General features: G+C 39.1%; 1 protein-coding gene across 1 annotated transcript in view; it reads left to right on the top strand.

Annotated features, from left to right (window-relative positions):
* The first annotated feature begins 3,398 nt into the window (after positions 1-3,398).
* LCA5L (Leber congenital amaurosis 5-like) overlaps positions 3,399-16,190 on the top strand; it is a 13,084-nt gene continuing 292 nt past the window's right edge. The window contains 9 exon segments of the mRNA XM_010131875.1: positions 3,399-3,497; positions 3,499-3,586; positions 6,542-7,056; positions 8,503-8,640; positions 10,122-10,215; positions 13,603-13,712; positions 14,013-14,130; positions 15,788-16,077; positions 16,080-16,156. Coding sequence (XP_010130177.1) covers positions 3,399-3,497; positions 3,499-3,586; positions 6,542-7,056; positions 8,503-8,640; positions 10,122-10,215; positions 13,603-13,712; positions 14,013-14,130; positions 15,788-16,077; positions 16,080-16,156 — 1,529 coding nt within the window.

Genomic DNA, 16,190 nt, shown 5'->3' with positions numbered 1-16,190 from the left:
GGGGCTTTCTCGAGGGGCATAGGGGAAGGTGGCATCTGGTGGGACCGCACCTGGCGCACTGCGTCCCGCTGTGGAGTCCTCAGCACGGGGATGACATGGGCCTGTTGGCGCGGGTCCAGAGGAGGGCCGTGGGAACGATCAGAGGGCGGTAACGCCTCTGCTGCGAGGGCGGGCTGAGAGCGGGGGTTGTTCAGCCTGGAGAAGAGAAGGCTCCGGGCTGACCCTATTGCGCCCTTTCAGTACTTAAAGGGGGGCTGTGGAAAAGAGGGGACAGACTTTGTAGCAAGGCCTGTTGCAACGGAACAAGGGGTGATGGCTTTAAACTACAAGAGGGGAGATTTAGACGAGATATAAGGAATAATTTTTGTACAATGAGGATGGCGAAACACTGGCACAGGGTGCCCAGGGAGGCGGTAGAATCTCCATCCCTGGAAACATTCCAGGCCAGGCGGGACAGGGCTCTGAGTACCCTGGCTAGCCGAAGGTGTCTCTGCTCGCTGCAGAGGAGGTTGGACTGGCTGACCTTTAGGGGTCCCTTCCAGTGTAAAGTGTTCTGTGATTCTATGATCCTCTGCCTGAGGGTGCCCAGTGGTGAGGGGCTGCTCTCTTGCTCTGGACAGGGAGAGCAGAGCGGGGCGGTGTCGGGCTGGGTGGCACAGCATGAGGCTGAGTGCCAGAGCCTTGCGGTGACTGTCAGGGCCTGGGGCTGGGTGTGGAGGTGCGAGTTGTCTGTTGGGACAGGGCACTGACTGTCAGGGCATCAGGGGGCTGCCAGGCTTCGAGGCCTCTGAGGTGCTTGGGGAGAGCGAGGTGGTGGTTGGATCCCACCAGCACTCTGAGGAGCCCTGCACTCGAGAGGATGGTGGGGGAGCTCTGACTCAGGTGGGCCACACCAGGGAGCCATTTGAGGCCCCTAGAGGAACCCAGAAGCAGGTCTGAGGCCTGCGGATATGCCCTTGCTGGACCAGCGTGAGCATGTGGGCCCTGGCCCCAGCCTGGTTCCCCTTGGGCTCAAGGCTGCTGCACCGCACTGGTCTGGGAAGTCATCAGACAGTGTTCTCCCAGCAGGACTCCCCCTTCATTTACTTTCTCTGTTTTTGCATGCAGACTAGAATTAATTTTTCTCCATAACAGTTTTGCAGCTTCTGGTTGCTTGAAATGGCATTTTCATCTTTGACAGATAGATTTGACCCTAGTTATTTTTGTGTCTGCATTTCTTCCTTCAGCATAAATTCTCTTACTGTTTGTCCATTTCAGTCCCCCTTCGGCTACTGCTTTTTTCCCCTAATTTCTGTAGTAATATCTTCCGTTTCTCTGTTTCTTGTCATTCACCTTTTGTTTTTCTGTCATTTCTTCTCCTTTTCCATTTTATTCACTTTTCAACACCTGCTCTTGAAGTTGGATGGTGAGGTTCAGCCCACACTTTTCATCAAAACAAATTAAAGCAGTAGTTTTAAGTTTAATTTAAGCTAACTTGATTTAAGGACAACTTGGCTAGAAAGTGTCGACAGTGCCAAATCAAATTTAAACAGCAGTACAAATCTATGTCCCAAGCTGGCCTTTGCCTAATCTTCATCCTAAAATACGAGTTCTCTCATCTCTTCGGGGTTACTGCAGTGGCTGAAATTTAGTAGGCCCCTGGGCGTTACTCAGTCTTCCACAAGGAAGAGTTGTTCACGTGAGGGAATGAAGAGTAATGAAACTGTCTTGATTCTAGCTAGAACATTTTGTGCAATCCTAAATTATACTTTCAGATTTTCTTTGGGAGTTATGTGATTCCCCTCTCCCCTTAAAGGAATTTAATTTAAAATGAAACACCACCACAAAGCAAAAATGCCAACAAAGGCATTAGAATGTTACAAAAACATCTATTTTTTTTACTGAAGGCTGCTTCTTAAAATCAACCTGAATTAAAATATTGTTTTACCCCCCTTCAAATTTCTTTTACATAATTGCTATGCTCCTTTTACACACACCCTCCGCCCAAATATACAACTTACTCTACTAGTCTTCATGTGATATTAAGAAAATGAAATGGATTGAAGTATATCCCAATAAATAATTTCTACTAGAACCACAGTGTTGAAATAATTCTGCTAGGAGTATCAAGTAATCTGCTACTCTCCAGTAGCCTCAGCAGGGAAAAAAATCGAGATGTAACAGATATTCACAAAGACATAGACGATTAGTCAGAAATCTGTATTTTATGCTAAATTGATGTTTTTTGAAGAGCCAAACTATTTAGAGAGTTCATATTGTTTGAAAATCAGACTATTGAGAAAAGGCGATACCAGAGGAAGCAGCAATGTTCCTTAGAACCTGCTCAAACAAAAAGAGGTCATCATCTCATCAGAGAACCGCATCTCTGACAACAACAGGGCATTACAGGTGGTATTTTCCGAGCTATATGGATGCGTAGACGTGGAGATAAGTGTCCTGCAGCATTTTCAAAAGCAAGCAAATGTGTTAAGCACAGTTAGGCTGTGAATAAATTGTTTTCATTAAAAATACACTGAAATTTTCCTGAACGTTTCTTCTGAGACACTTTATTACATTGTGAGGTTTTATTTAGCAAGCTTTTTTGTTTTTACAGGCAATTCTGATTTGGAAATAAATAACATCACAAAAGTTTAAGAAAACCTGCGTTTCGGTCTCTAAGTCAGATATCTCTTGCGCAGCTTTAGGTGCTGCTATATCCTCTACCTATAATGCTAATATGGCAGCTAAGTTTTTTTTTTCTATTTTAATGCGTAAGTTAATTTTGTGATCTAATTGTTGAAAAATATGACTGATATATTTATGACATGAATGGAAAGCTACAAATACTATAAAATTACAGTTAGAAATATTCAGTTTCTAGAAATGTGAACAATTACTTTTTTAATATTTTAACGCACTTTTTAGGTATTGAGCATAAATAGAATTATACTTTTTTCAAATTACATTAATCATGGAGAAAATTTATACATTTAATCTTTTTACATTTAAATAGTAGTACCGTGTCAATATTTAGAAAATGCATGAGATAAAAACTAGCGTATTTCATATTGCAGTTTATTCTGGAAACAAACTTCCCCACTTACTACAGACCACACAATTACTTTAATGGGTTAAAGAGTAATGACTGGGTTTTTAAAGGTAACTTAGTATTTCTTAGCACCATTTAATATAGTTGAACACTGGTTTGTATTGTTTAACTGTAAACACCATTCTGATTCCTGATTGTGGAGGTCAACTTTTAAAGTCTTCTACTGTAACACAGTGGTGAACTCAGATGATTTGTTTCTTCCATATTTTAGTGATGGAAGATAATAAGCCAGAGCATGGCACAAAGAGCAAGGATACTAAAGATTCCCCAAAGCACAGACGTATCAGAAGCAGCAGCTGTCGCAGAGGTAATGATTGTAGGTGATGCAGTCAAGAATACAGAAGCAAAAATGCTCATGCTAACTGTTCTGAGGGCTTTGTCAGTGACTTGCTCTGAAACAAACGGGTAGAAGCAGCAAACTTTTAGAAACATCAGGAACTGAAGAGAAGAAAACAAAGGAAAAGAAGAAAAAAGGATAGTGTATCTTCCCCCAAGATGGTAAAAAATGTACTTTGTTTTCTGGTAGTAGTAAAATGAGATTCTCCTGAGAAATATAGCTGTTACCTTTCTTTGGCATTTTTTCAGTAATTAGGAACACAGGGGAAACAGTTTGTCAGTGAAGAAAAAGAGTAAATCATGTTTCAAACACTGGGAAGGGGAGGGAAGAGAGATAGACTCCCTGTTGTGTTATCCCGCAATACTCCATGATCCATGTGGCAGGATAATCACCTGAGATGTGGGAGCAACTTTGCAATCCTCATTCCTCAGTTTTAATCTGAGGACCTGAAAATGGCTCTCCCACATATACTGCGATTTCTGTGTTTGACTGTGCATGAGTCTGAAAAGGCCTTTATCAAGAGTTTTCTTACTCAGAAATTGTATGTCCGCACAAAAGTGACAGTTTTGACATAAAAAGCCATGTTTTGTCCAGCTTAGTCATGGAGTGGCATGTAAAAATAACTTCGTGCTTCAATGGAATGACCATATAGCACAAATATATTCCCTTTACGTAAATGTTAACAGTGAAGAACCTTTTCATGTCTGCATGTTTTCATACCTAGACCCACACTTTTTTAAATCCCACCATGCCACGTCAAAAAATGGGTGCAAAACCAATAAGCTTTCTCCAGCTGAGCTTCAAAATTTCATCTATACCTACCAAATCTACGAGATGCAAATAAACCGAAAAAAAGAGAGAGGGACTACTGATGAGCTCTGCTGTTACAGAAGTTATATGCTGCTGTCAAGAAGTCCTACTGGCGTGAAACTGTCAGACCAGAAAGAATAACCACAATTTTAAAGCCTTTTTAGAAGAAGAATCATTATTGGCTACTAGCTGTGTTGGATGTTTTAAGTGGTTATTTTTGCTTGTTCATAGCAACTTGAAACAATCAACTTCCCAGGAACACAATTATCACCTACATTTTCACCCTGTATAGACGTGTGTAGATTTTACAGTATGTTTGTCAGCTTTTGCAGGAAGGTATTTTCCCATTTCTTCTACATCCTCTCATCCCATTTTGTCAAAATAAAACAGTAATGTAATGGTTGTTCCCATTTTGCAAATATTTGTGTGACAACATTTGTAGTCTTCCTTCAGTGCAATGGTATTACAGAGAACATGCAGGTGCGATTCTTGTGTACCTTTCCTCTGCTTTGGGTTTTGCCTTTAGTGTGATTTTTTTCACAGCAGCTATCTATCCTTTCACTTTGCTGTCTTTGCATTGAATTCAGTAGTCTATTCTCCCTGCATGGCTCTGCACGAGCAAGATCCTACCAGCTTGTCCCGACTTTCTCTCCTCTGTTAGCAGGGCCATTAGAACAAAGACTATCCAGTTTGTATCCTGAAACAGTGGAATGGATCAGGTATTTCAGGAATAAGAGCAAAGGACAGGTGGAATTGTCTAACTGACCCCCTTCATACTTTCCTCTAACTTGCTGCCTTGCACACCAGGCCACGTGAGTGTCATGACGGCCCAGGCCCGACTCTAGGCTCTGCTCTGGGAAGGGGAAGAGCAGAGCTGCACTGAAGCTGTGGAGAACAGGAAAGCTGGTGTGGCTGGTGCCAGCGGAGAAGGAGAATGAGAACAATAGGTGCTGCTGCTGCAGGGAATAGCTGTTTCCCTGCTGAAGCCACTGCCCCGCTCATTTCTCTTCCTAGATAACACTCTTTACACAGTCTTCCACTATTATGGCTAAGGTCATGGAAGCAGCGATGCCATGGCCCGGTGGTGCCCTAATCAGTTACTTTTCCTGCCGCTGGTTGGATGTTGCTTCCCATCTGCAATGGGATATTCTGGTTGGGACCTGCTCCTGTAAAGAGTTTGCGTGCAGAACAGCCGTTGGATTCAACAGAAGTGCTTGAAAAGATCAGTCCTTTTCCTCTAGTGTATTTTTGGTTAGAACTGTGCCTATTTCATACATAAAATGTGATGTGATCCACACATTATTTTAATAAATTCGTGGCAAAATACTGCCTGAAATGTCTTGAGAGCTATAGTGAAATTGAATATATGCCTAAAAAAAGGGATACACACTCAGATTTACAGTCTTGATTGTTCTCAAATTCTAATTATCTTCCAGGAAAGAAAAATGACAGTAATTCACTCAGAATGCTGGACATAAAGAAAGGCAAATGCCAGTAATACATTTAGGATGCTAGCCCATAAATATTTTTTTTTCATTTGCTGTATAGAAACAGTGTACACAACTGTATAACTGTTCTATACTAATAAGCATCTAAATTTCAAAAAAGTAGTTCAATTCACAGCTGACTTGAAAATTCTGGGGAGTTGGTTAGAAATCGCAGCTACCGAGAAATTTATCCATGTGCTTTTGTGATCACCTTGGATTTTGTGTTTTTGCAGACCTGTAGATTACTATGTTAGCTTTTTTCCTATCATACCCCTATTCGAGGTGTAGGTCCTCCCTCTTGGGAGTCTTTCTAGATGGGTTGAATTTGGTTCATCGGTCTCCAGATCATGTCCGCATTAGGGAACTGCATGATCTACAGAAATAAAATTTATTTCCATTGATACTGGAGTAACATGTTAATATAAACATCCTTTACTAAGCTATTCCTAGAGTATTATTGCTGTTTGCCTCAGAAGGCAGCATCTATGTAGTTGCCCTTATTAATGGAAAGTGAGCGTGATGGCTGTTTGGAATGAAAACGGCTTCAGAGGATGAAAGGAGAAAACCTCCTGTAGACCCAGTTAGCTGTGATCCTGTGCAGCCACATAAATACAGAACCTTTAATGGATTTATCTGTTAAATACTCCAACATTGGAGTCTTAGCGTAGATCTTGGGCATTTTGTCAAATATCCCACAGTTAAGTAGCTTGGATGAGCAGTTTACGAGCTTATGTGAGCAGTAAAGATAGATGTGCAGTGATTTTGCTGTCTCAAATGATTGCTGTATATCAATGCCAGTTTACTTTGGTCTGAATGCAGGGGGAACAAAAATGCCAGCTGAGAAGGTGCCACGTCAGAATTCTTCATTTATAAGCCTCCAGAGTAGAATGATTTCCCGGAAAAAAAATGAAGTGGCTCAGCAAATACCATCAACAAGTCTTCACAAAATTAAAGAGCTGAAGAATGAAATACACGATTTACAACACAAATTAGAAGAGTCAAGCTTAGAAAACCACATTTTGAAACAGCTTCAGTGTCGACACTCGAAAGCAATAGGTAGATATGAAAATTCAGGAAGTAACTTGTCCGTTCTTTTAGCAAGTCATTATCAGGAGGTGAGAACTTTGAGGAATCTCTTGAGGGTGTCTCAAGAGGATGAGCGAAATTCATCCAGGAAGCTCAGAAAAGTTGAAGCAGAGCTGCTAAAAGCTAAAGATGCTTTGCGGACCTTGCGTATGCTGTCAGAAGACAAAGCTCTTGCAGAGAGAGAGGAACTTGATTGCAGGTTATCAGTCCTTACAGAAAAATTAGAAGTGAATGACAGGAGAATACAGGTAATATATGCATATCATCGTGTTTGTGAACAACAGTAGGAAAGGCTTCTGTGCAAGAATAGTGTAAAGTTTTTAGCTGCTTCTTGTTGCATTAATGGTTCTGATACAATCCTGTTACGTTGAAGGTTCTTTTTAATCCAGTGCTCCCCTGAGCGTCGGGTATTAAAAATGGCAGTGGTACCCCCTTCCAGTAATTTAAAATCTGTCAGAAATGTGCGAGTAGATCGAGTTTTAGGAATTAAGTCATACGCCTGTAACATCATAGAAGCATAGCCCATAGCTGGAGAGCAATCTTCAGTAGAGTGTCTGCTGCTCCCTGCCAGCAGCACGGGGTACCCAGGCTTGCTTGGGCTGTCTGGCCACAGCTGAACGGACCCTAATTTACCTTGGCAAAGCACAAGATTAGTCATACGTGGAGACCACCAGGCTGCTGCTGGTCTACTTCCTTGAACAAACAAAGCTGACTTATCTGGAACTAGCACTGTTATTTTTAGGGGGTGCTGGTGGGAAGTCTGGACAGAGCTTCATCTCCTGTTCACTAATTACTGTCACTCACTGTAGTTCACTGTGGGGTGGCTGCTGAATTAAGCAGTAGTCAGGTGTCCTAGATTTCAGGGTAGGTTCTGCTGTTGGTTTATTACGCAACTGTAGTAAGAGCCTGGTGGGAGTTCAAGAGAAGGTGATTCAGCTCCTTTTAGTATCTCATGCTTCTTTACTCTTACTGAACTTCTCACAAAAAAAACAGGAATACAGTTTTTAATACAAAACTGGAGGAGTGAAATTTTCATTATCCTCCAGGAATTAATTTCTATTTTCTGTGCGGTATATTATGCATAGAATTAAATAAAGAGCCAGGTAATTTTAGAGGCAGTTCACCATCTGAACAGGTAGGTTCATGAAGGAAAATTAAAATATAAACAGCTGATTTCAAGCTCTCTTTTGAAAGCTTTCTATTTACAGAAATCTTAGTGAGAAGGTATGAAAAGCATGCAGGGTTGGGTGTCCACCTTACAGTTCTAGCAACTATAATTTCAGTGGCACTGGGTTCTGATGATAAAGTGCTCAATAAAGTACTCAGTGCATTACCTAGTTTTCATTTACACTAAGCCACCTTATGCTGCCGCAGTTAACAGAGCTCAGTGTGAACAGATGTGTTGTCTTAACGTTTCTCAAAGATGATTTTATTCATTCATCCATCAGAAAGGTAACGTACAGCCTTATTTTTTATGTTTGAATGCCAAATATACTTTTGTTGGTAAAATTAGATTTTAAATCAGTTTTCACCCATTTTTTAATTGATTTTTAAGCACAATATTGTTTACAATAGAATATAATTAGAAGCTTTTCATTATATTAACATGCTTATTTTTTAAATCTGGCAAGAACTGAAGTTTTTCAAGTCATACTGAATACATCCATATGGTAAAATATGTAATTTTTTTTAAGAGCCTAGAAAAGCAGCTGAAGTTGAACAATAGCACTTTCAGTCATCAGCTGGCGAATGAGAACAAAAAAGCTGTGGAAGCTGGGATAATTACAAAGAACTTGCAAATGGAAATTAATTCTCTTCACCAAAAAATTAAGGTATTCACAATTTTAAACAGGTTTCTGTTCCTAGAACAAAATTCGAGTATTTAATGTTACCTATTCCTTTTGCTCCTTTGTATTATTTGGTAATGGAACTTTTGTTTCCTATTTGAGTTTATAGTCTACCAAAAAAAGTCAAATATCAAATGATGAAATTATTGCAGGGTTTATTTGTCAAAGTTCGAAGTAGTTCGATAACTAATCAAAACAGAGATTAATATATCACAATTTGAACAAATAATAACCAACACCAACTTGGTCAATATATTCATCTACTAACTTTAAGTAAGCTTCCTAACAAAAACATTTTCAGATCAAAACGAGCCAAATACTACAACCTGCAAAACCAGGCTGTAAAGTTTGTAAGACAAAAATACTTAGATAAATGTTTCAATAGTTTGTTTAAATTCCAGCTTGGTTTTTAGACAAATATTTTTGGGTTCCCAGCTGCAAAAGCCCAGTGAGCTTTTGGGGAAGGAAAAAAGTACAGGGCCCTTCTCAGGTGCCGTATGAAATCCCCTGAACAGCACTTGCAGTGCAATTTCCCTGCCAGATTCTGATCTCCTCCTGTATGAGCAGATCTGGGAGACAGAAATAATTATAGTCCCAGAAACACTAATGTAAAACTGTTCCAAAACACAAATTATTCTGAAGTACAGCTCTCACCTTAATGCTCCTCTAAAGTATTTCTATTATTTCGTATGTTTTCCACATAGTTTTCTATGTTCTCTTGATGTTATATTTCAATTCATAAATCCTTCTCTTGTTCTATGACAAAGAAGACCAGACATGTTTATTAACGTTATTCCTGTGCAAGGATAGAGTTTATTTTTACAGATTCATAGTTTTGGGCACCTGGCCTATTCAGACCATTCAACGTATTCAGACACACTTTCAGTACTATCTGTATCTCCAAAGTAAATGCAGCTCCTATTTTTCACTCTAAAAACTGGTATGGTGAGAGTGTTACGAAATCTCTCTGCTGTGTTTAAGACAGATTTCAGTAAGGAAAGAGGACTCTTGATAAACAAATTTTAGAAGTGTGCCTCTGAAGTTTATGTCATCTCCCAAGCAGTAAGTTGTAAAAGAGAACTGAGTACCTTGTAACCAAGAGTACGGAGTAAATAAATGGAGAAAGAAAGAAAAAAAGTAAAGCAAATAATTACTTAGTCTGAAAAAAACAATTCAGAACAACAAATGAAAAAAATCATTAGAGAAGACTTCATCTTCTGAACATTGTGTTATGAAAAAGATCATGTAGGCGTACAGGTGTGTTCTTAGCCTTAAAACGGGAGAATTTCTATTTGGCTCATGAAAGAAAATGACAAATTCCTGTTGATGTAATTGATAAAGTCACTACCTGGCCTGGCACACATCAAAATCATTGACAGTTTTTTCCCAACATGGGAATAAATTAGGTTGGTAAAAAATAATTCTTAATGCATATTGGTAGTTTAATAGTGTTTATTTCTTCTTAGGAAAAGGATCGGCAACTTTATGTAAAATATATCTATGCAAATCGGATGCCTAATATCCCAAAAGACAAAAGTGATTCAGCACTTCAAGAAAAAAGTACGTGTATATTCATTTTCCTTTTTTGTTTAAACCAACTTATATTGTTTTATAACTGGGATGTATATTCCAAAATAAAAGCCAATATGGTACTTTTATGTGTGCTAAAAATATTCTGTGACAGGTACTTTAAAGAGAAGTGCTTGGGGGTTTCGCTCATTTATTTTATGAATACAAATACATGAACTGTTTTTAACCCTATTTCATCATGAAAAGTGTTTAGCATACATAGCTGTAGTATACTAACAGTTACTGAAGCAGTGCTGCTATTTTAACTGTCTATTTGCATCAAGAGCTGCTTGCCTGTTTGTTTTTTAACAAGGTGAAGCTCTCAGTCCACAGTGCTTTTGCAGACTAATTTTTGTTCCCTTCGACTTGGCCTGGAAAAGTGGCCACCCTAGACCTAGAATTGCCCCAGCATGGCTCACTAAGTCCAAGCACCTCACAAACATCCCTCTTGTAGCAAGTTCCTAGTTTTAGTGCAGGCTGTTAAAAGCACTTTCATATGAGCAAAATTAATGAATTTAATATGGTCTTTAAAAATTGTTTTCTCATCTTTAAAATTCTTAGATCCTGTAACTTAGCAAATAGCAGCGACTATCAGCGACTAAGCCTTCTTATCCGCCCACTAGCCTTAGGGGTCCACCTCACCGCCAACCTCACAGCAGGTCACCTACTCATCCAACTCATCTCTACAGCCACTACCGCCCTCCTCCTAATCATGCCAGCAGTGTCAATCCTAACCGCCACAATCCTATTTCTACTCACCATCCTAGAGGTAGCAGTAGCTACCAACGTCCATTATTGAAGCTCCTGGGACCTGCATTTTGTTGGGGTGAAAGGAGAGGCGTTTTCAGATACAAGGTTTAGGAAGTTTAAAGGCCAGCCTGATGATGATACTGTCAGCTTATCTGAGAGAACATTTATCCTCAGTAGTCCTTTCTTTTTAGCCTAAGTAAATTTAAATGGGCAACCAGACTTTGTAATAAACCACTTATTGCATATACTCTCAACTAATGCTATCCACAGAATCGATGTTATTGGGAATAATATAGTAGAGTGATAGAAAAGAACAACAGAAAGTTAATTCTGTTGGGGAATGAAAGAGCTCTTTAGTAAGGAGTGTTTCTTTGACATGGATGTTCAGATAGGTATCGGAGACAACGCCTATTATATGCAATCTTGTCTAGCAAACATTGCAAGAGCAGCTACCTCGTGTGGGATTCAACTGCCTAATTATAGGCATGCAGTGCTATTTGAGATGTCCTAGCACATTTTGCCTGGCCCTGTAGCTGTGGTTCCAGAAGGACACAGGTGTCCTATTGGTCCTGTGTAATACTGGACAGACTCGTGTGGATACCTTGACTACTTGAGGGCATCTCAAATGGCACGAGGCGCCTGTGTTGAGACAAGTGGATTCCTCACCTTAAACTGAGGGAGCAACAGCTAAAAACAAATACAAACCATACAAGCCAAGAACCCTTATATTGTCCCTGTGCTCACTATCTTCATCGGCGACAAAAACATTGAAGAAGATAGTTTTTGTGAAGCACTTGCAAATTTCTAATTGTCACACGTATCTAGAATTTACTAATAAATGTGTTTTAACTAGAAAGTAATAAGCTGATTTCAAGTACTTTCCCCACATTTTACCCCCTACTAAGGATCATAAACATTCTGCCAATATCCTTCTGCACAAGAAATTTACACCCTTTGTTTCGGATAATGATTTGAACATTGACTTTCCTGTGTTAGGCACCTCTTTAAAATACTGGTCAGATATTCCTGCTCCTAAACTGAGGGAGGAACTGGAACTTCGGTACTATGGGTACTGAAGAGCACTTAAAATTCACATGGTAGCAAACAGATCTGCTGGAAATACTGCACATGCACATAGAATTCTCCACATTATGGTATCACTAGAAAGTCTTATCACAGTCTGTTACTTCTTTCTTTCCTCTTCATTGCCTTTGCAAATCCATTACTCTGCCTTAACTCCAAGTGAACTACAGGGAAAAGGTTAGTAATTTAAGATGTAAAATTAAGAAACAGTAATTCCTACTTCTCATTCAAAGCCACAAACGTTTTTTAATGAATTCTGGTTTTAGTTACATCACATAACCAGCTGTGTTTTTAAAAATTTTGCTCGCATATGAACTTGAGCAATATTGTTATTTAAAATACAGAACTTAAATCACTGTTTACTATTTAAGTTCTTTTTTTTTAAAGCAGAATAAGGGAGCTTAATTGGAGAGAGACCTGATATTTGTAATTAAAAGGTTCCAATAAAATAAAATTGATTTATTGACTTAAGCCATTAATTTCATAAGCTCTTCACCAGAGCAAAGTTTGCTCAGTTGTGGGAAGGTCACACCAGCTCATCTAGAGGTACAGCTCCCCCTAGTTCTGAATCTGAGGAACACTACGCTGACTCTTGAAAAAGCTGCTGAACTACTTGCTGGTTGCCTTTCAAAAGGGAAGACTAATTTCCTCCACTCCATCAGAGACACTCCTTCAGCAGTAATCCTCAAACTGGCTGTCAACATCCTTTTTATCACCAAATTGCAAACATGTGCAAGACACCATTTTTATGAATAATCTTCCTCTGATTTCAGACATCAAAAGGGGGAATAAGGTCAAATGTTGACATGGGCAAGATCACATTTTTGCTGCTGTGCTAGCAACTTTCTCAGCTACTGTTCTCATGTCAAATTTATTTTCTAAAAATAGAATAAAAGAACAATATACTCACCTTGCCTATCCCATCCCATCTGCGTGCAGCTGTTTCTTTAGCGGTCTCACTGAATCACTCCTTTGGAATCTCTTTTCAAAGACCATAAATATTTCAAATGGTGTTAAGCATTTCCTCTGAAGAGTTTGGTTTCATAAAGCCTTACATAAGTGCTTAACTTTGAGAAAAGTGAGTAACCAATTCAGAAGGCATAAAAGCAAACATGTTTACTCTGTAAAATCCGAACTGAGGAACCTGAAAGCTGAGGCCTCATACCAGACCTCTTAAATTTACATGAGAATGTTACCATCACACTAAGCCCTTATGGGCTCTAGGGTATAGACACATTTGTCTGACTTCGCCTGTTCTATCTGAACGGACTTTGTAGGTCTAAAATTTAAGAGCATTTATGATGTGCTGATACATGGATGAAAATGCTCAAAAGTCCACATAGCCATCTTTGTGATCCAGTTTTGGCATTTGTTCATCAGGCAGACCAAAGAATTTCTTTATTAAAGAACATTAAGACATGCAGAAAAAAAAAAAGCTTAAATCCTAGGCCTTATATCAGTATTACCAGTCATTACAGATATCTTTTGTTTCTATCAGTAATTCCAGAAACTACTGTATTACTAACGATTGTCCTTTTTCAATAGGTTTTAATATAAACAGATCAGTACAAGTAGATAATCAGAGTTTTCGATCACTGCTGCTGGCACAGTACCAAAGTCAGGAAACAGAAAAAAGTCCAGTTCAGCTAACCGAGGTATGCAAGATCTGGATCCAGTCCCTTGTTTAAACTCTCAGCTAAACTGTATGTTATTCTGTGAGTTTCAGTAATACACCTGAACAGCCAGACTCGTCATCTTAGCTTTCTAGCATGTGGATTTTGTGTGAATGTAATTATATTACAGAAAATAAGTTGGACAAACCTCGTGATTCAAAATAAGAATATAACAGTAATAGAAACTACTGATCTTTTTGAAGCTGTGCACTGCCCGTGTACTTTTAAAAGTCGCTAAACAAGCATTCTGTCTTTATTTTTATCTTTAATTGTCAATTATAGGAGAAAAACTCTTCAGAAGTTAATCAGAAAGCTACAGCAAGTGAAGCCCAATGTAGAACAGAGGAGCCATTAATCAAGAAAATAACAAAGCCAGAAACTTTTAGTAGAACACACAGAGGTATGTTTTAACATTTTCCTCAGAAACTCACTTGATCTTTGTAAAAGTTGAATGAACTGATGGTAATGCTCATTTACATGGGTCTGACAGCCATCAGCTGGCACCTGACCGACAGGAACTAGTTCAACAAAACAACGTATGAAGAGTCACTGCGATCCAGCTGCTGTCAGTGCTGCACTGACAGCAAAGCAGCTCCATGGGTATAAGGCATCTTCATTCTGCTCTGCTTCTAAAAGCAGTTCCTGGTCATGCGGGTAAAAAGTCAGTGCTTTTTCTAGAAGTATACTTCAGTTGATAGTTTGTTAATTCCACACTAATCAAATACTGATCTCAAATTTTTAGTGGTGAATCTTCATCATAGCTGATGTCAACATTTATTTCTGGCGCAGGATCTGTTGCTGAGAAAGGAAAAGGACTTCTTCAAGAGCTGGGAGTATCTCCTCATTACAATGATCACTGTAAAAAGATTTGATGTAAATCTTGTTCATTGACTGTGTTCTTACATGAACGTTATATCCTGGGAGCTCATCTGTAAACCCCTTTATTTTGAGGAAATTCTATGGAACTGGGGAAAGAAGGAGGCAGTGCCTCTATTCCTTTATCTGAGTTTTTCTTTCTAAAAATATTCACGCTATTTTCATTGTAGTAAGGCTTGTAGAAAGACCTGAATGCCCTCGTGCTAAATAGTTCACAAATGATAAGAGACATTACGTGACCTGAAGGTCACACATTTGTAGATGTGAAACAGGTTGTTGAGGTCACTTACTCTATCAGTAACAGAGCTAGGGATCTGGACTGCGTTACCTCCTGTGTTTTGTACCTTGCCTTTTCCGCCTGCGGCCTTTCCAGACCCTGCCAGATAACTGAAGTCACCATTTGTCTCTGAAATCCCCTTTTAAAACTGGCAGAAAACACAGGTCTTCTGATTCCGCCTGTGAATCTCTCTCCTCACGGTTTGCCAGGCTCTCATCTAGCTTTCTCCCATTGCCAACATTAGACTCGACTGACTTACTGAAGCCTTATTTAGCTATTTTAATTATTGCAACTTCATACTTCTCCTTTAAGCTTGGACTCAATCTCATTTTGGAGATACTTGTGAGTCTCCCCAAAGCACAGAACCTATCACCATTTGCCCCCTGCAGCAGATAAACATATTTACCGTAGGCATTCAGTATACACATACCTTTTTCTACTAAAAAGTGGAGCCAACTCATTTATAGGTTAGAGTTGCAGTATATTCTGCTCCATCCAACAAGCAACTGCGTTGTCAATTAAGGGAAAGTCATACATATATTTAAGTTCCATTTACAAGCAAGAAAATTACAATTAGAGGTCAGGTTTCATGTGGTTTCTGTTGCACTGTACGTGACTTTTTGGGCCCTATATTTAGCCATTACTGAATATATTTACATGCTGATTCATTTAATAAAATTAAACGTAATGAAGAAGGTGAAAATAAAGACATTTACCTGGATTCAATGGCATGATGATCTTGTTTAAATTAAATAGCATTGTCATAACCCGCAAGACTGAACTATCATCAATAATAACAACTTCAGCAATGAAAACCGAAACTTGCACTATTTAATGCTTCATGACTCTTTATGTTCCTAGACAATTTAAGAACATTCCTAAAACCCGCAATATTTCATTTTAGAGTATTTAAGGGAAGACAGACTACTGATAGAACACACTTGTTTGGAATCTATGAAAAAAAGAGAGAAGAAAAAAAAGAAGAGAGAAGAGAGAGACTTGCTTACATGGGAGCTGAAAAACCAGATGAAAACTGAACAAGCTCCTCCAAGTGACAGTGTAAAAGAGAACAATCAAGAGGAAGATGCAGTGGAAGAACTGCATGAAAAAGAAGAAAAAAAAGCAGATGAACAGCTAAATAACAGTGAGAAGACACGAAGTAAATGTGCAGCTTCAGGTCCAAGAGAAAAAAACACCCATTAGGCCAAAAAAAAAATTCATACTCTCAAGAAGCTCCTGAGAATTTGCATCATGGGCTTCTTCCATCTAGTACAACACTAAAAAAAAAAAAAAAAAAAAAAGGAAAA

This window comes from Buceros rhinoceros, unplaced genomic scaffold, assembly GCF_000710305.1.
Source record: "Buceros rhinoceros silvestris isolate BGI_N320 unplaced genomic scaffold, ASM71030v1 scaffold4272, whole genome shotgun sequence".
In the NCBI taxonomy this organism is placed as follows: Eukaryota; Metazoa; Chordata; class Aves; order Bucerotiformes; family Bucerotidae; genus Buceros; species Buceros rhinoceros.
This window is presented reverse-complemented; position numbering and strand designations above follow the sequence as displayed.